Source organism: Nerophis ophidion, linkage group LG08 (genome assembly GCF_033978795.1).
Source record: "Nerophis ophidion isolate RoL-2023_Sa linkage group LG08, RoL_Noph_v1.0, whole genome shotgun sequence".
Taxonomy (NCBI): Eukaryota; Metazoa; Chordata; class Actinopteri; order Syngnathiformes; family Syngnathidae; genus Nerophis; species Nerophis ophidion.
In genome coordinates this window covers 74,988,653-75,009,671 of record NC_084618.1, presented here as the reverse complement: position 1 = coordinate 75,009,671, position 21,019 = coordinate 74,988,653, and the positions used below count along the sequence as shown (strand labels likewise).

Sequence of the window (21,019 nt, the reverse complement as noted above, 5' to 3'; positions counted from 1 at the left end):
ATGTTCCATAAATATTGATGTTAAAGATTTCTTTTTTTGTGAAGAAATGTTTAGAATGAAGGTCATGAATCCAGATGGATTTCTATTACAATCCCCAAAGAGGGGGCCCTGCGATGAGGTGGCGACTTGTCCAGGGTGTACCCCGCCTTCCGCCCGATTGTAGCTGAGATAGGCGCCAGCGCCCCCCGCGACCCCGAAAGGGAATAAGCGGTAGAACATGGATGGGATGGATGGATATACACATAAGTACTGGTGGGTTATAAAACTCAAGTGTAAAACTCTCAATGTGGTATTTACATGAATTATCGTGAATACCAAGTTCAACTCTGGGGGTCTTGATCAGTGGTTCTCAAATGGGGGTACTTGAAGGTATGCCAAGGGGTACGTGAGATTTTTTTTAATATTCTAAAAATAGCAACAATTCAGCCTTGTAAATATATTTCTTGAATAATACTCCAACAAAATATGAATATAAGTTCATAAACTGCGAAAAGAAATGCAAGAATGCAATATTCATTTTTGTGGACATGTTCCATAAATATTGATGTTAAAGATTTCTTTTTTTGGGAAGAAATGTTTAGAATGAAGGTCATGAATCCAGATGGATCTCTATTACAATCCCCAAAGAGGGGGCCCTGCGATGAGGTAGCGACTTGTCCAGGGTGTACCCCGCCTTCCGCCCGATTGTAGCTGAGATAGGCGCCAGCGACCCCCGCGACCCCAAAAGGGAATAAGCGGTAGCAAATGGATGGATGGATCCCCAAAGAGGGCACTTTAAGTTGATGATTACTTCTATGTGTAGAAATCTTTATTTATAATTGGATCACTTGTTTATTTTTCAACAAGTTTTTAGTTATTTTTATATATTTTTTCCCGAATAGTTCAAGAAAGACCACTACAAATGAGCAAATTTTTTTCACAGTTATACAATTTAATAAATCAGAAACTGATGACATAGTGCTGTATTTTACTTCTTTATCTTTTTTTTCCCAACCAAAAATGCTTTGCTCTAATTAGGGGGTACTTGATTTAAAAAAATGTTCACAGGGGGTACATCACTGAAAAAAGGTTGAGAACTACTGGTCTAGATCAGTGGTTCTCAAATGGGGGTGTGTGTACTCCTGGGGGTACTTGAAGGTAGGCAAAGGGGTATGTGAATTTTTTTTTTAAATATTTTAAAAACAGCAACAATCAAAAAATTCTTTATAATTATATTTATTGAATAATACTTCAACAAAATATGAACGTAAGTTCATAAACTGTAAAAAGAAATGCAACAATGCAATATTCAGTGTTGACAGCTGGGACAGGCTCTTGTTTATCTGCGACCCGAGTGAGGACAAGCGGTATAGAAAATAGATTTTTCTTATCATGCAAATTACAACATGCACATCGAGGCCCATTAACATTAAATTAATTTTTATTTTTTTATTTTTATTATAAAATTTGAAGGGGAACATTATCACCAGACCTATGTAGCGTCAATATATACCTTGATGTTGCAGAAAAGAAGACCATATATTTTTTTAACCGATTTCCGAACTCCAAATGGGTGAATTTTGGCGAATTAAACTCCTTTCTGTTTATCCCTCTCTCAGCGACGACGTCAGAACGTGACGTCACATCGGTCGTCAACGCCGTGTTTTCCTACCACATCGAGTCGAATCAGCTCTGTTATTTTCCGTTTTTTCGACTGTTTGCCGGTACCTTGGAGACATCATGCCTCGTCGGTGTGTTGTCGGAGGGTGTAACAACACTAACAGGGAGGGATTCAAGTTGATTTACGTAGAATGTGCATCGATTAGCACGGCATGCTAATCGATGCTAACATGCTATTTAAGCTAGCTGTGTGCATTATGCCTCATTTGTAGCTATATTTACATCCAGCCTTTCCCTTCATCCACATTTAATGCCAAACAAACACTTACTAATCGACAGATTTAAGTTGCTCCAGTGTCAAGAGATGCGAAAGTCCCTCGTTTGGTTTTTACAGGCGATGCTACGACATAGATGGCAAGAATGTCTGGATATCCTGCGACACTCAAAGCAGATGCATTCCCAACGATAAAGTCAACGAAATCACAAAGGTGAGTGTTGTTGTTATTGACTTATTGATCCAGTGTCAATGCGAAAGTCCTGATCGGTTGGTCTGCACATTTTACCGGCGATGCTAACGCAGAATAGTGTTAGCATGGCCGAATAGCGTCAATAGCTGTTCGCTCAATAGCTTCAGTTTCTTCTTCAATATCGGTTAACAATTATAAACAATTATTATTCTAAATATTAAAACAAAACAAGAAAAGCTATCTATGTACAGTACATGCCAGAAAGTTTTCTTTATTTTCATGACTATTTACATTGTAGATTGTCACTGAAGGCATCAAAATTATGAGTAAACACATGTGGAGTCATGTACTTAACAAAAAAAGGTGAAATAACTGAAAATATGTTTGATGTTAAAAAAAAATCTAAATAGCCACCCTTTGCTCTGATTACTCTTTTGGACACTCTGGGCATTCTCTCGATGAGCTTCAAGGGGCAGTCACCTGAAATGGTTTTCACTTCCCAGGTGTCATAGTTTTGATGCCTTCAGTGACAATCTACAATGTAAATAGTCATGAAAATTGTCACACCTGGGTGAAGTATTGTCTGGGTTTTGTTTGGTTTCATGTTGTCTTGTCATTTCCTGTTTTATTTTGAAAGGTTAACTCTCCCTCTCGTTTCAGGTCACTTGCCCTTCCTCCTGTTTCACTGGTCCGATGTCTCTCCTGATTGCCTGATTGTGCCCACCTGTGTCACCCTTCCTCTTGTCTTGTGCCAGAGTATATCGTCTCGCTACGTACCTCCAGCCTTGTCCACAGCCTTGAACCAAGTTTTGCTAAGTATTGCCTTGCCTTATTTATTGATTTCTTTGTTTCCTCTGAGAAAGAGTGATTTTGTTTGTTAAAGTTTTTGGTCAAGAATTTTGTGTCTAATTTCAGTGCTTTGCCTTCTTTTTTTCCCCTCCTCTTGGAACGCTTTAGTTTGTAGTTTTCTCAGCTTTTTATAGCGCACTTTCTGTTAAAAGTTTCTTGTCTCCTCTGCGTGAGTGATTTACCTTTTTTTTTAGCTAATCATAGATTGTTGTTCTTTTGTTAGAAGATTTGTGTGTAATTTTGCTATTGCCTTTTCCCTCCCTATGGAGTGATTTTCTGTTTATTGCGTTTTGCCTATGTCTTTTGTTATCATAGATTCCATAGCCGCTTTGCTTTAATCACTCGGTTCAAAGAGATTTCAAAGAAAACTGTTAAATCAGCATCTACATGCTGCCGCTGGGTGACGTCATACGCAAATACGGTATTAGCTTTCACTGTTATGCTGATGGCACCCAACTCTACATGCCCCTAAAGCTGACCAACACGCCGGACTGTAGTCAGTTGGAAGCGTGTCTTAATGAAATTAAACAATGGATGTCCGCTAACTTTTTGCAACTTAACGCCAAAAAAACGGAAATGCTGATTATCGGTCCTGCTAGACACCGACCTCTATTTAATAATACAACTTTAACATTTGACAACCAAATAATAAAACAAGGTGACTCGGTAAAAAATCTGGGTATTATCTTCGACCCAACTCTCTCCTTTGAGTCACACATTAAAAGCGTTACTAAAACGGCCTTCTTTCATCTCCGTAATATCGCTAAAATTCGCTCCATTTTGTCCACTAAAGACGCCGAGATCATTATCCATGCGTTTGTTACGTCTCGTCTCGATTATTTTCGGGTCTCCCCATGTCTAGCATTAAAAGATTACAGTTGGTACAAAATGCGGCTGCTAGACTTTTGACAAGAATAAGAAAGTTTGATCACATTACACCTGTACTGGCTCACCTGCACTGGCTTCCTGTGCACTTAAGATGTGACTTTAAGGTTTTACTACTTACGTATAAAATACTACACGGTCTAGCTCCAGCCTATCTTGCCGATTGTATTGTACCGTATGTCCCGGCAAGAAATCTGCGTTCAAAAGACTCCGGCTTATTAGTGATTCCTAGAGCCCAAAAAAAGTCTGCGGGCTATAGAGCGTTTTCCGTTCGGGCTCCAGTACTCTGGAATGCCCTCCCGGTAACAGTTCGAGATGCTACCTCAGTAGAAGCATTTAAGTCTCACCTTAAAACTCATCTGTATACTCTAGCCTTTAAATAGACCTCCTTTTTAGACCAGTTGATCTGCCGCTTCTTTTCTTTCTCCTATGTCCCCCCCCTCCCTTCCGATGACCATGGATGAAGTACTGGCTGTCCAGAGTCGAGACCCAGGATGGACCGCTCGTCGGGACCCAGGATGGACCGCTCGCCTGTATCGGTTGGGGACGTCTCTACGCTGCTGATCCGCTTGAGATGGTTTCCTGTGGACGGGACTCTCGCTACTGTCTTGGATCCGCTTGAACTGAACTCTCGCGGCTGTGTTGGAGCCACTATGGATTGAACTTTCACAGTATCATGTTAGACCCGCTCGACATCCATTGCTTTCGGTCCCCTAGAGAGGGGGGTTGCCCACATCTGAGGTCCTCTCCAAGGTTTCTCATAGTCAGCACTGTCACTGGCGTCCCACTGGATGTGAATTCTCCCTGCCCACTGGGTGTGAGTTTTCCTTGCCCTTTTGTGGGTTCTTCCGAGGATGTTGTAGTCGTAATGATTTGTGCAGTCCTTTGAGACATTTGTGATTTGGGGCTATATAAATAAACATTGATTGATTGATGATTAAATAAAGCCTGTGTCAATCGTCCCCCTTCTGCACCTGAGTCTTCATTCTCGCCAAGGCTTAACAAAAATAAAGAAAACTCATTGAAATGAGAAGGTGTGTCCAAACTTTTGGCCGGTAATGTATGTGTTTTTGTACAAATTCCTACAAAATAAGTGGAACTGTGAGCTCGGTGTATTAATAGAGATGATATGATCCGAATGTGCAAAATATTTTGTTTCCGGGAGGATTTCACATAAAGGTTTATCAGAGCGAGAAAGGGTTGTGACACTCCAAAGATCTCAGACCTTGAAAGTCATCACCCTTTCCCGATGTGTGACCTTTCCTTCAGCCTCAGTCTGTGAAACACCTGTGAGAAATATTACACAGCCTGTCTCCCGGGACACGCCGTGTGACCTTTTCAGGTGTCAAGAGCTCACGTCCAACAAGCCCGCTAAAACCACCGAGTGCGGAGGGGGGGGGGCAGTAGCAGCGTAGTGTAGTACCCACTGACTGATTGACAACTGAGGCGGCCGCAGTGGAAGGTACGCTTCGCTGACCCCGCTCTTTTGGCAGGATTGATCCGACAACTTGTGACCGTTGCAACTGCCAGTTATCATTGCAGCCATCAATTTGGACGATAGAAATACAAATTGCATAAATGCAGTGTTGTACGTGTGCAGCACGGTGCGAATGCATCGTAATATTGGCGACGGGATAGGGGACATGTTCCCTGCACTGTTGACACTTTTTAAAGTCCAAAAATAATGGATGGCTATTAAATGGAGACAAGTCACACACTAGTGCCAGGCGGAAATAGTCCGCTTAGGCTGAAGCTTCTCCCGTTAGATCGCCCACAAGCTCATTGATTGGCTTTCCTCATCCATCCATCCATCTTCTTGCGCTTATCCGAGGTCGGGTCGCGGGGGCAACAGCCTAAGCAGGGAAACCCAGACTTCGGGAGTCTCCCGGAAAATCCGAGAGGGTTGGCAAGTATGCCCCAAAACCCACCTGTTGTCGCCGGTGATGCAGGCCGCACAGGTGCCGGTGGGCTCCTCGCTTTGCTCGTAGTAGCGGGCGTCCACGTGGGCTTCCTCCGCCTTCTTCTTCAGGATCTCCCCGAAGCGGTCGGTGCCGATGCAGCCGAAGAAGGTCGCCACCTTGTGGGGCTTCTGGATCATCCACTGGCGGAGGCAAAAAATACAAAACAAACATTAGAAGAAGAGAAATTGGAGAAAGTCTGTTTGAAGGGCTGGAATGGAACAACAACAACGCGCCGCCAGTCGTAAACAAGGCGACGCCAGCGCGCACACAGAGGAACTGTTGTCCTCTTTCATCGCCGCCACGCGCTTAAAAGCAAACTCATCTTATTTACACAAGCGCTATAACGCAAGGCTGCATCCACACCTCGCACACAAACAACCACTCTGAGGGAGGGTTTCTGCATAAAACTACTCTGTGGATATGTTTTTAAGGTTTCACGCATTTTTTTCAGCAGCAAATTAGGACTCAGAACTAAATAGCACAGCGTTCTAGATTTGCCATGAAGCTTAATCACTCAATGGGTAGAATCTTGCAAGGCAGGGATCGTGTATTACAAGCAGAGGTGGGTAGTAACACGCTACATTTACTCCGTTACATCTACTTGGGTAACTTTTGGGATAAATTGTACTTCTAAGAGTAGTTTTAATGCAACATACTTTTACTTGAGTATATTTATAGAGAAGAAACTCTACTTTTACTCCGCTCCATTTATCTACATTCAGCTCGCTACTCGCTACTGATTTTTATTGATCTGTTAATGCGCGCTTTGTTTTGGTTTGTCAGACAGACCTTCAAAGTAGGATCCATCACACGCCTGCGTTTCACCAATCAAATCCAGTCTCTGGTGACGTTTGACTCCGTTTCACCAATCAAATGCAGTCACTGGTGACGTTTGACTCCGTTTCACCAACCAAACGCAGTCACTGGGGACTTTCGACTCCGTTTCACCAATCAAATGCAGTCACCGGTGACGTTTGACTCCGTTTCACCAATCAAATGCAGTCACCGGTGACGTTTGACTCCGTTTCACCAATCAAATGCAGTCACTGGTGACGTTTGACTCCGTTTCACCAATCAAATGCAGTCACTGGTGACGTTTGACTCCGTTTCACCAACCAAACGCAGTCACTGGGGACTTTCGACTCCGTTTCACCAATCAAATGCAGTCACCGGTGACGCTTGACTCCGTTTCACCAATCAAATGCAGTCACCGGTGACGTTTGACTCCGTTTCACCAATCAAATGCAGTCACCGGTGACGTTTGACTCTGTTTCACCAACCAAACGCAGTCACTGGGGACTTTCGACTCCGTTTCACCAATCAAATGCAGTCACTGGTGACGCTTGACTCCGTTTCACCAATCAAATGCAGTCACCGGTGACGTTTGACTCCGTTTCACCAATCAAATGCAGTCACCGGTGACGTTTGACTCCGTTTCACCAATCAAATGCAGTCACCGGTGACGTTTGACTCCGTTTCACCAATCAAACAGAGCCATGATTAACTGCACACTTTTAAAAAAAATTTTTTATAAACCTTTATTTATAAATTTCAACATTTACAAACAGTTGAAAATAATAATCAAAGGAAGTACAAAAAATGTACAAAACAGTGCCAAGGGGTTGTAATCAAAGTAACTAAAATACAATGCAAAAAATATATATATAAAATAAACAAAGTACAAAGCCATAGGCTCACTCAATCTCAGTAAATAACTTCAATTTGGAACACAGCATCATCGTTTTCACAGCTTTTTGGTTTTTAGAGGTAGAGTGTTTTCATGTAGAGTTCTAAGTCTTATTTTAAAGGCACAAAAAACAGGTCGGGTATTGAGAAACTTACATTTATGAATATAAAACTTAGCCAATGAGGTTGCAAAGGTAAAATTAATTTTCGATTTTTTTTTTCAATACAGTGTAAAACCAAATATACATTATTTAATATATATTATTGTTTTAGTTGCTTAAGAGATATTCCTGGCTTTGAATTTGTTCATTGCTATTTTTATGTTTTTGTGCATTACTTGTTGCCGTCATCATTAAACAAACAGGTTACCCATCAGTTTCTCAGTACTTCAGTAGTTTTTTCACAACATACTTTTTACTTTTACTCAAGTAAATATTTGGGTGACTACTCCTTACTTTTACTTGAGTAATACATCTCTAAAGTAACAGTACTCTTACTTGAGTACAATTTCTGGTTACTCTACCCACCTCTGATTACAAGTCAAACGCAACATTGAGCCCTATTTTATTTTGACACCTGCTTTGCACTGAGCGTGTTAATGCTGTGTGATCTGCTGTCTTTCCTACAGCAGGTAACAATACTACAACACGTCAACATAAACATGGAAATTAGCTCCGAGTCTCAGATTTTATGTCGACAAAAACAGTCAACCACGTATGTCGACGTTGGCTTAAAGTACACTGCAAAAAGTCAGTGTTCAAAAACAAGAAAAAAAAAATACAAAAATTAGGAGTATTTTACTTGAATTAAGCAACATTATTATTTTGTATGAAAAAAGAATAAAAATGAATTATTCATCGGTAGTGCGCCCTGTGGTCTGGAAAATACGGTAAGTACAGCTACATAAAACAGTTCATTTATTTTCACTACCGTATTCCCTTGAATTGCCGCCGGGGCGCTAATTAATTTAAAACCTCTTCTCACTCCTGCGCTTACCAAAGGCATGCGGTAAAAGTAAGCATGCGCTAATTATTTCAAAACCTCTTCTCACTCCGGCACTTACCAGAGGTATGCAGTAAAAATTTGAGTGTGATGTAAGCGTAGACCTTAAATCCTACTGAATAGCTCTTAATCTTCTCTTTATGCGATTTCAAATTACCGGTATTGAAATCAGCCTCCTCCATTTTGAAAATGATGACAGGGGAAGTGTCACTCGTGACGTCACGAGTTTGACCAGGCGGTAATACTAAGCATGCGCTAATTATTTTGGGAAGCAAGTTTGACCGGACAGTAATCCAAGACAGGCGCATACTATATGCCCTGCGGCAATTTAAGGGAATACGGTATTTTCTTTTTTATTATTATTATTTTGAATGAACTGTTATCCAGCAAAAATGCAAAAAATCAGTGTGCAAAAACAATAAAAAAAAAAAAAAAAAATGAGGGGTATTTTATTTGAACAAAGCAAAATTATCTGCCAATTGAACAAGAAAATTCAGCTTGTCACCTTCAAATAAGTAGATTCTCACTAATAAGTGCACTTTTCAGTCATATTTGTGTGGAAAAAGGTCACAGAAATAAAATCAAGTTAAAAATAATAATTAAAAAGTAGTACTAAATAAACAAAATTAATGAACAAATATTAGTAATACAAGAAAAAAAAAGATACATGTAAAAAATATTTATTAGTAAATGTTGTATGAATAATATAAAATCAAATGTATATACCAGTGTATATATAGTGAGTTGTAGCATGTGGCTGGTGTCTAAACTTATTTTTATAAAGCGGTCTGCCTTATTCGGTCACTTCCAAAAAAGTACCGGATTCGGTACCCATTCCCACATATCATATTTGTGTGGGTCAACAAACATTATGACGCAATGCCTCAGGTTGGAGAATAGGATGTCATAAATGCGGAGGAGGAAATGAGTGTCTCCATGGTGACAGCCGATATACACGCAAAAAAGTCATTTAAATGAAAACATTTGCATTGGAAAAATGGTGATCATGACAATGTTAGAGAAAAGTAATGTTTGTAGAAAAATGTCACAGAAGTAGTAATAATTTAAAAATATTAATACAAAAAAATAATAATACATATATACAGGTATATATATATATAGGTTTAGTCAGTTCCAATAAAAAAACGGATTTGGTACCCATGTCATATTTGTGTGGGTCAACAAACAATATGACGCAACGCCTCAGGTTGAAGAATATGATGTCATAAATGTGGAGAGGGAGATGAGTGTCTCCATGGTGACAGCCGATATACACGCACAAACTTCATTTAAATAAGGTGGTCTGCACCACTTTCGCACTTGTTATCAACTGTACACGCAGTCTTAGTAGATCACATGCAATACGCCCATTAATAACACACGCAATTCTATGGTTGCACACGCTATTTAGCACGTGTTATTTGTGATCTGCGAGAAAAAGTAAAACATTTGCATTGGGAAAATGGTGATCATGACAATGTTAGAGAAAAGTCATTTTTCTAGAAAAATGTCACAGAAATAAGTTAAAAATAGTAATAATTTAAAAATATTAATACAAAAAATAATAATACATATATACTGGTATATATATATATATATATATATATATATATATATATATATATATATATATATATATAGGTTCAGTCAGTTCCAATAAAAAAACGGATTTGGTACCCATGTCATATTTGTGTGGGTCAAGAAACAATATGACGCAACGCCTCAGGTTGAAGAATATGATGTCATAAATAAGGAGGGGGAACTGAGTGTCTCCATGGTGACAGCCGATATACAGGCAAAAACTTCATTTAAGTAAGGCGGTCTGCACCACTTTTGCACTTATCAATTAGTAGATCTTAGTAAATCACATGCAACGCGTCCATTAGCAATTGTATAGTTTGCACAGGCTATTCAGCACGTTTTATTTGGCTCTAAATAGGTAATCTGCGAGAAAAATTGGTGATAATGACATAATGATAGGGAATACTGTATTTTTCGGACTATAAGTCGCAGTTCTTCTCCACAGTCCAGCGGGGGGTGAGACCCAGCCAAACCCAAAAAAAATAAAATAAAATAAAATAAATAAATAAAAAATAAATATATATATATATGTATTTTTATAGTTTGGCCAAGTCTCACCCCCGGCCAAACTACAAAAAAAACGCGACTTATAGTCCGAAAAATACGGTAGTCATATTTTTGTGTTAAAATGTCACAGAAATTAAGTCAAGTTAAAATGAATAATTAAAAAGTCATAATAAACAACAAAAAATAATAATAAAAAAAATATTAGTTATACAAAAAAAAGATACATGTAAAAATTATTTATTAGTAAATGTTGTATGAATATAAAATACATGTATATACCAGTGTATATATAGTGAGTTGTAGCATGTGACTGGTTTCTAAACTTCATTTAAATAAGGCAGTTTGCCTTATTCGGTCACTTCCCAAAAAGTACTGGATTCGGTTCCCATTCCTACATATCATATTTGTGTGGGTCAACAAACAATATGACGCGATGCCTCAGGTTGGAGAATAGGATGTCATAAATGTGGAGGAGGAAATGAGTGTCTCCATGGTGGCAGCCGATATACACGCAAAAACTTCACATTTAAATAAGGTGGTCTGCACCACTTTTGCACTTGTACACGCAGTCTTAGTAGATCACATGCAACATGACCATTAATAACACACGCAATTCTATGGTTGCACACGCTATTTAGCACGTGTTATTTGGATCTTAAGAGGCAATCAGCGAGAAAAAGTTGAAATTTTGCATTGAGAAATTGGTGATATTGACATAATGTTAGGGAGTAGTCCTATTTTTCTGGAAAAATGTTACAGGAATTAAGTCAAGTTAAAAATAATAATTAAAATGTAGTAATAACTAATGAAAAGTAATTAAAAAAAATTTGAAATACAAAAAAAAACACACGCAAAAACCTAATTTAGTTAAGGCAGTCTGCACCACTTTTGCACTTGTTATCAATTGTACACCCAGTCTTATCAGATCACATGCAACACGGCCATTTGCAATTGTATACTTTTCACACGCTATTTATCATCTGTTATTTGGATCTTAATAGGTAATCAGCATCTCTTCAGTATCTACATGCTGCCGCTGGGTGACGTCATACGCAAATACAGTATTAGCTTTCACTGCTATGCTGATGGCACCCAACTCTACATGCCCCTAAAGCTGACCAACACGCCGGACTGTAGTCAGTTGGAAGCGTGTCTTAATGAAATTAAACAATGGATGTCCGCTAACTTTTTGCAACTCAACGCCAAAAAAACGGAAATGCTGATTATCGGTCCTGCTAGACACCGAACTCTATTTAATAATACAACTTTTACATTTGACAACCAAATAATAAAACAAGGTGACTCGGTAAAAAATCTGGGTATTATCTTCGACCCAACTCTCTCCTTTGAGTCACATATTAAAAGCGTTACTAAAACGGCCTTCTTTCATCTCCGTAATATCGCTAAAATTCGCTCCATTTTGTCCACTAAAGACGCCGAGATCATTATCCATGCGTTTGTTACGTCTCGTCTCGATTACTGTAACGTATTATTTTCGGGTCTCCCCATGTCTAGCATTAAAAGATTACAGTTGGTACAAAATGCGGCTGCTAGACTTTTCACAAGAACAAGAAAGTTTGATCACATTACGCCTGTACTGGCTCACCTGCACTGGCTTCCTGTGCACTTAAGATGTGACTTTAAGGTTTTACTACTTACGTATATAAAATACTACACGGTCTAGCTCCATCCTATCTTGCCGATTGTATTGTACCACATGTCCCGGCAAGAAATCTGCGTTCAAAAGACTCCGGCTTATTAGTGATTCCTAGAGCCCAAAAAAAGTCTGCGGGCTATAGAGCGTTTTCCGTTCGGGCTCCAGTACTCTGGAATGCCCTCCCGGTAACAGTTCGAGATGCTACCTCAGTAGAAGCATTTAAGTCTCACCTTAAAACTCATCTGTATACTCTAGCCTTTAAATAGACTCCCTTTTTAGACCAGTTGATCTGCCGCTTCTTTTCTTTCTCCTATGTCCCCCCCTCCCTTGTGGAGGGGGTCCGGTCCGATGACCATGGATGAAGTACTGGCTGTCCAGAGTCGAGACCCAGGATGGACCGCTCGCCTGTATCGATTGGGGACATCTCTACGCTGCGGATCCGCCTCCGCTTGAGATGGTCTCCTGTGGACGGGACTCTCGCTGCTGTCTTGGATCCACTTTGAACTGGACTCTCGCGGCTGTGTTGGAGCCACTATGGATTGAACTTTCACAGCATCATGTTAGACCCGCTCAACATCCATTGCTTTCGGTCCCCTAGAGGGGTGGGGGTGGGGGGGTTACCCACATCTGAGGTCCTCTCCAAGGTTTCTCATAGTCAGCATTGTCACTGGCGTCCCACTGGGTGTGAATTCTCCCTGCCCACTGGGTGTGAGTTTTCCTTGCCCTTTTGTGGGTTCTTCCGAGGATGTTGTAGTCGTAATGATTTGTGCAGTCCTTGAGACATTTGTGATTTGGGGCTATATAAATAAACATTGATTGATTGAAGAAAAAGTTGAAATTTTGCGTTGAGAAATTGGTGATGACATAATGTTAGGGAATAATCATATTTTTGTGGGAAAAATGTCCCAGAAATACAGTCAAGTTAAAAATAGTAATAAAAACTAATCCATCCATCCATCCATTTTCTACCACTTATTCCCTTTTGGGGTCGCGGGGGGCGCTGGCGCCTATCTCAGATACAATCGGGCGGAAGGCGGGGTACACCCTGGACAAGTCGCCACCTCATCGCAGGGCCAACACAGATAGACAGACAACATTCACACTCACATTCAAACACTAGGGACCATTTAGTGTTGCTAATCAACCTATCCCCAGGTGCAAAAACTAATAATTAAAAAAAATCAATAATACCAATGATACATGTAAAAATTATCTATTAGTAAATGTTGCATAATTAATCAATCAATCAATCAATCAATGTTTACTTATATAGCCCTAAATCACTAGTGTCTCAAAGGGCTGCACAAACCACCACGACATCCTCGGTAGGCCCACATAAGGGCAAGGAAAACTCACACCCAGTGAGACGTCGGTGACAATAATGACTATGAGAACCTTAGAGAGGAGGAAAGCAATGGATGTCGAGCGGGTCCAACATGATACTGTGAAAGTTCAATCCACAATGGATCCAACACAGTCGCGAGAGTCCAGTCCAAAGCGGATCCAACACAGCAGCGAGAGTCCCGTTCACAGCGGAGCCAGCAGGAAACCATCCCAAGCGGAGGCGGATCAGCATCGCAGAGATGTCCCCAGCCGATACACAGGCAAGCAGTACATGGCCACCGGATCGGACCGGACCCCCTCCACAAGGGAGAGTGGGACATAGGAGAAAAAGAAAAGAAACGGCAGATCAACTGGTCTAAAAAGGGAGTCTATTTAAAAGCTAGAGTATACAAATGAGTTTTAAGGTGAGACTTAAATGCTTCTACTGAGGTGGCATCTCGAACTGTTACCGGGAGGGCATTCCAGAGTACTGGAGCCCGATGAATAAATGAATAAATATAAAATGAAATATAAAATGAAATGTATATCTGTAATCTGCGTTCAAAGGACTCCGGCTTGTTAGTGATTCCCAAAGCCCAAAAAAAGTCTGCGGGCTATAGAGCGTTTTCCGTTCGGGCTCCAGTACTCTGGAATGCCCTCCCGGTAACAGTTCGAGATGCCACCTCAGTAGAAGCATTTAAGTCTCACCTTAAAACTCATTTGTATACTCTAGCCTTTAAATAGACTCCCTTTTTAGACCAGTTGATCTGCTGTTTCTTTTCTTTTTCTTCTATGTCCCACTCTCCCCTGTGGAGGGGGTCCGGTCCGATCCGGTGGCCATGTACTGCTTGCCTGTGTATCGGCTGGGGACATCTCTGCGCTGCTGATCCGCCTCCGCTTGGGATGGTTTCCTGCTGGCTCCGCTGTGAACGGGACTCTCGCTGCTGAGTTGGACCCGCTTTGGACTGGACTCTCGCGACTATGTTGGATCCATTGTGGATTGAACTTTCACAGTATCATGTTAGACCCGCTCGACATCCATTGCTTTCCTCCTCTCTAAGGTTCTCATAATCATTATTGTCACAGACGTCCCACTGGATCATTATTGTCACCGATGTCCCACTGGGTGTGAGTTTTCCTTGCCCTTATGTGGGCCTACCGAGGATGTCGTGGTGGTTTGTGCAGCCCTTTGAGACACTAGTGATTCAGGGCTATATAAGTAAACATTGATTGATTGATTGATATATTGAGTTGTACCATGTGTCTGGTGTCTAAACGCTGTAGTGAAGTCCACTCGTCCACTTTGCTGACATAAACAAGCGTGCAAATGGGCGGCGAACGGCAACAGAAGCGAGCTCCCCCCCCTCCATCGAAACCTTTTCTTGCTGCAGGCGCCTAGCGCTTATCAAGGTCAGCGTCTCGGGTACACGTCAAGTCCAATCTGATTCCCAGCCTCCTCCCCTCCATCCCATGCAAGGTTAGGCTGTAAATAATGACAAGCGAGGCCCCAGCTCAGGTGGGAATACATGACGGGCACCTCCCCAACCCCAGGACCCCACCGGCGTCCACCCACCCTCGTCCCTACCATGACAGCATGGTGAATCACACCCCCCCCCCCCCTCCATGACCGTCGGCTGTACTCTCACTGCCAGCTCAGCTTGTCATTTTTACAGGGTTGTTAACAGGCACACATACACCAACATGAGGACACTGTGCACCCACGCAGAGAAAAGGCTGACAAACACACACACTTAAAAGAGATTTGCCGGAAGCTTCTCTCCTACTCTAATGAACACAAAGCAGCGATAGATAAAGAAAACGTCTTCATTATGAGCATCAAAGACAAATCCACCTCGTCACACTTCGTTCCCGTCATAACTTGGCCGTCGTGACGTGGCGACGTGCGCGGGTTGCCGGGGGGGTCAACCTGGCTTTTCATGCTTAGTCACACCCCAATTATAGCGCAGCGCCTCCAGGGGCGAGACATTGGCGAAAGCGCATCGTGGCGATTCATTACTAAAGGGTTGTTGGCGTGGATTTGGGTAAAAAGGGAGGAAAGGGAAGGAGTATTCAGAACATAAATAATAAATGGGTTGTACTTGTATAGCGCTTTTCTACCTTCATGGTACTCAAAGCGCTTTGACACTACTTCCACATTTACACACACATTCACACACTGATGGAGGGAGCTGCCATGCAAGGCGCTAACCAGCACCCATCAGGAGCAAGGGTGAAGTGTCTTGCTCAGGACACAACGGACGTGACGAGGTTGGTACTAGGGGGGAATTGAACCAAGGACCCTCGGGTTGCGCACGGCCACTCTCCCCACTGCGCCACGCCGTCCCTAACATCAACTTGAACAGGTTCCACCCTGGTTAGATAATGCGTGAGATATATGATATACCGTATTTTCCGGACCATAGGGCGCACCGGGTTATAAGGTGCACTGCCGATAAAATAGTCTATTTTTGATCTTTTTGTCACATTTAGAACGCATTTTGGATGCGGGTGTTGTCACCCCCAGATGCAGCAGAACCAGACAGGCAGGATAGCAAAATGATTCAATCCCCACACAATTTTGTTTATTTAGCAAGTTGGACATTTATTCCGTATTTTGTTTATAGTCATATCAAATAAAGATGCATTAAATGGACAAATGCAACTTGAATTACATGATATTTTGTAACATACCAAACAGTGTCATTTCTCTTAATATCTCATTGACAAAATTATTCAACCCCTTATAGATCATAACTCTTAAGAACAGAATTTGAATAAGGTCTTTTCAATCAGGTGTTGAACACAGCTGTAGATGTGATTAGAACCATAACAATTAAACTGATTGAAAAAGACTGTGACGCTCAGCTTCTTGTAGATGGTCAATGGTGTATTTGCAACATGGTGAAGTCCAGGGAGTGGTCAAAGAAGTCAAGAGAGGAGGTCATTTCTCTTCATAAGAAAGGATATGGATATAAGAAAATAGCAAAGACATTACACATTCCAAGAGACACAGTCGGGAGCATAATTCGCAAGTTTAAAGCTAAAGGCACAGTGGAAACACTACCTGGGCGTGGTAGAAAGAGGATGCTGTGTGCAACTGCTGTCCGGTATTTGAAGCGTACCGTGGTGAAAAACAGCTGAGGAACTACAACAGGACATTGCAGAGGGGGGAACGCAGGTTTCGTCCCAGACAATAAGATGAAGGCCTCCATGCCAGAACTCCCAGGCGCACCCCACTTCTGACTACCAGGCACAAGAAAAATTGACTCCAGTATGCCAAACATCTTCTGGACAAACCCCAAAGGTTTTGGGAAACTGTTCTATGGAGTGATGAGACAAGAGTGGAACTCTTTGGGCCTATGAATCAACTTTATGTCTGGAGGAGAAAAAATGAAGCTTACAAAGAGAAGAACACCTTTCCTACTGTTAAGCATGGTGGGGGGTCAATCATGCTCTGGGGCAGTTTCTCTGCCTCAGGTACCGGGAATCTCCAGCGCGTTCAAGGCATTATGAATTCTATTTCCTACCAGGATATATTAGCTGCAAATGTCATGAAGTCAGTGACGAAGCTGAGGCTTGGGAGATGTTGGACCTTCCAACAGGACAACGATCCCAAGCATACCTCCAAATCAACATCAGAGTGGTTGCAGAAGAAGGGCTGGAAGACTCTGGAGTGGCCTTCACAGTCGCCAGACCTAAATCCTCTAGAAAAGCTGTGGTGGGACTTGAAGAAGGCAGTTGCAGCACGCAAGCCCAAGAATATGAATGAACTGGAGGCCTTTGCCCAAGAGGAATGGGCTAAAATACCTGTAGATGGTTGCAAGAAGCTTGTGTCCGGTTATGTATCACGTTTGAAGGATGTCATTACTGCCAAAGGGTGTTCTACTAAGTACTAAAGATGCATGTAACTAGGGGGTTGAATACTTTTGTCAATGAGATATTAAGGAAAATGTCCTTTTTTGGTATTTTGTAAAATACAGTGTTACAATTTAAGTTGCATTTGACTATTTGACACATCTTTATTTGATATGACTATAAACAAAATACGGAATAAATGTCCAACTTGCTAAAACACCAAAATTGTGTGGGGGTTGAATAATTTTGATCACAACTGTAGGAGTTTGTTTTAATATAAAAATTATAAAAAGAACACTGACAAAAAGGCAAAGAAATGGCGTGCCTACGCACGGGAAGCTAATGCTAATAGTTAGCAAGCATCAAGTTCAAAATCCAAGAGACACAAGAAAGTTTGATCACATTACGCCTGTACTGGCTCACCTGCACTGGCTTCCTGTGCACTTAAGATGTGACTTTAAGGTTTTACTACTTACGTATAAAATACTACACGGTCTAGCTCCAGCCTATCTTGCCGATTGTATTGTACCATATGTCCCGGCAAGAAATCTGCGTTCAAAGGACTCCGGCTTGTTAGTGATTCCCAAAGCCCAAAAAAAGTCTGCGGGCTATAGAGCGTTTTCATTTCGGGCTCCAGTACTCTGGAATGCCCTCCCGGTAACAGTTCGAGATGCCACCTCAGTAGAAGCATTTAAGTCTCACCTTAAAACTCATTTGTATACTCTAGCCTTTAAATAGACTCCCTTTTTAGACCAGTTGATCTGCTGTTTCTTTTCTTTTTCTTCTATGTCCCACTCTCCCCTTGTGGAGGGGGTCCGGTCCGATCCGGTGGCCATGTACTGCTTGCCTGTGTATCGGCTGGGGACATCTCTGCGCTGCTGATCCGCCTCCGCTTGGGATGGTTTCCTGCTGGCTCCGCTGTGAACGGGACTCTCGCTGCTGTGTTGGATCCGCTTTGGACTGGACTCTCGCGACTGTGTTGGATCCATTGTGGATTGAACTTTCACAGTATCATGTTAGACCCGCTCGACATCCATTGCTTTCCTCCTCTCCAAGGTTCTCATAGTCATCATTGTCACCGATGTCCCACTGGGTGTGAGTTTTCCTTGCCCTTATGTGGGCCTACCGAGGATGTCGTGGTGGTTTGTGCAGCCCTTTGAGACACTAGTGATTTAGGGCTATATAAGTAAACATTGATTGATTGATTGATTGATTGAGAAAAGACGTGCAGAGCGCACGCGAAGCTAAGACGTGACTAAGCAGAGAAAATACAAAGCAGAATAACAAAAGTGACTGTTGCTTACCGCAAACTATGAAGCAAGACCGTACAAAGGAGGGAGGCAGGTTTGAATACAGAAACAAGTGTGGTATAATTACGGCTGGGTGATATATCAATACACTCGATATATCGCGGGTTGGTCTCTGTGCGATATAGAAAATTACTATATCGTGATATTCGAGAATACGTTCTCACACAGTTGCTTTTAGCTGCAGGCATTACACTACAGACTCTTCTCACTCTTTCTTGTCTCTCACAGACAGCAAGCGCACCCTCTTACACACGTCACACACATACTGTCACGTCATACGTCACACACATACTGTCACGTCATACGTCACATACGTATACGCCCTCGCGGGACAGAGAGGTAGCGGCATGGGTAACGTTAGCTGTGGTGCAAGCGGTAACACGGGAGAAAGAAGGTGCAAATCTGGTAAAAAATGAAAGAAGAATTAATTCCCAAGAAAAACAGCAGGGGTTCCATCGTGAAGTGAAGTGAATTATATTTATATAGCGCTTTTCTCGAGTGACTCAAAGCGCTTTACATAGTGAAAGCCAATATCTAAGTTGCATTTAAACCAGTGTGGTTGGCACTGGGGGCAGGTGGGTAAAGTGTCTTGCCCAAGGACACAACGGCAGGGACGAGGATGGCTGAAGAGGGAGTCGAACCAGGAACCCTCAAGTTGCTGGCACGGCCACTCTACCAACCGAGCTATGCCGCCCCACCGCTCGTCGTTCGGCTTCAAGCGGGAATATGTGGAACAGACAACCGTAATTTGTCAAGTGTGGGGCAAAAGTGTTGCTACAAAGAGTAGCATTACTGCTAATATGTAGCATGATTTGAAAAGTCACCTGCTAGAGAATGAAGAGTGCTTACTCTGCATGTCAACATCTCCATTCAGTGTCAAACGGCCCGCACCATCAAAATGCCGAGGCACACATTTCCAGATCAACACCGTATGAAAAAAATAGTCAACAAAAAAAGTGAAGTGAATTGTGGAGTGAATTATATTTATATAGCGCTTTTTCTCTAGTGATTCAAAGCGCTTTACGTAGTGAAACCCAATATCTAATTTTTACATTCAAACCAGTGTGGGTGGCACTGGGAGCAGGTGGGTAAAGTGTCTTGCCCAAAGACACAACGGCAGTGACTAGGATGGCGGAAGCGGGGATCGAACCTGGAACGCTCAAGTTGCTGGCACGGCCACTCTATCAACCGAGCTATACCGCCCCAAAAAGGAGATCATGTCCGCAGTAACCTACCACATAGCGAAGGACGAACACTATTTGATTCCCTATGATGCAACTCATTTTTATTTGACAGATATTGAAATATTGTGTGTGACATCATGCACAAAAGTGCACTTTATTTGTTTTAAACTATTGTTCTGTACAAAAAGTGCACTTTGATTTAGTGTTGTTTCAATATGTCATCTTAGTGACATCATGCACAAAAGTGCACTCATAGCTTGTTTTAAAATGTCTCTGACAATCTTGCACTTTCTGTTTTTGGAAATGACTTGAATGTTTGTGCCACTGCTTAATAACTGTTTAATAAATACAGTTTTGGTCAATTGAGTTAGTTGTGATTTCCCTCTCTGCATGAAAGTTTAAAAGTAGCATATATTAATGCAGTATGAAGAAGAATGTTTTAATGTAGACACATAGAATCATCATACTGCTGTGATTATATGTGTCAAGTGTTCATTCAAGGTTCAGGCAAAATATCAAGATGTCAATCAATCAATCAATGTTTATTTATATAGCCCCAAATCACAAATGTCTCAAAGGACTGCACAAATCATTACGACTACAACATCCTCGGAAGAAGCCACAAAAGGGCAAGGAAAACTCACACCCAGGGGGCAGGGAGAATTCACATCCAGTGGGACGCCAGTGACAATGCTGACTATGAGAAACCTTGGAGAGGACCTCAGATGTGGGCAACCCCCCCCCCTCTAGGGGACCGAAAGCAATGGATGTCGAGCGGGTCTAACATGATACTGTGAAAGTTCAATCCATAGTGGCTCCAAGACAGCAGTGAGAGTCCCGTCCACAGGAAACCATCTCAAGCGGATCAGCAGCGTAGAGATGTCCCCAACCGATACAGGCGAGCGGTCCATCCTGGGTCCCGACGAGCGGTCCATCCTGGGTCTCGACTCTGGACAGTCAGTACTTCATCCATGGTCATCGGACCGGACCCCCTCCACAAGGGAGGGGGGGACATAGGAGAAAGAAAAGAAGCGGCAGATCAACTGGTCTAAAAAGGAGGTCTATTTAAAGGCTAGAGTATACAGATGAGTTTTAAGATGAGACTTAAATGCTTCTACTGAGGTAGCATCTCGAACTGTTACCGGGAGGGCAT

At 42.1% G+C, this 21,019-nt stretch overlaps 1 protein-coding gene across 2 annotated transcripts in view; it reads right to left on the bottom strand.

The window, feature by feature from the left end:
• The window catches only part of LOC133558385 (adenosine kinase-like), a 409,076-nt gene that overhangs the window by 226,358 nt on the left and 161,699 nt on the right, over positions 1-21,019 (bottom strand). For both annotated transcript variants that reach the window (XM_061909732.1, XM_061909733.1), the window contains exon 5: positions 5,729-5,901. In XM_061909732.1, coding sequence (XP_061765716.1) covers positions 5,729-5,901 — 173 coding nt within the window. The remainder of the gene's footprint in view (positions 1-5,728; positions 5,902-21,019) is intronic.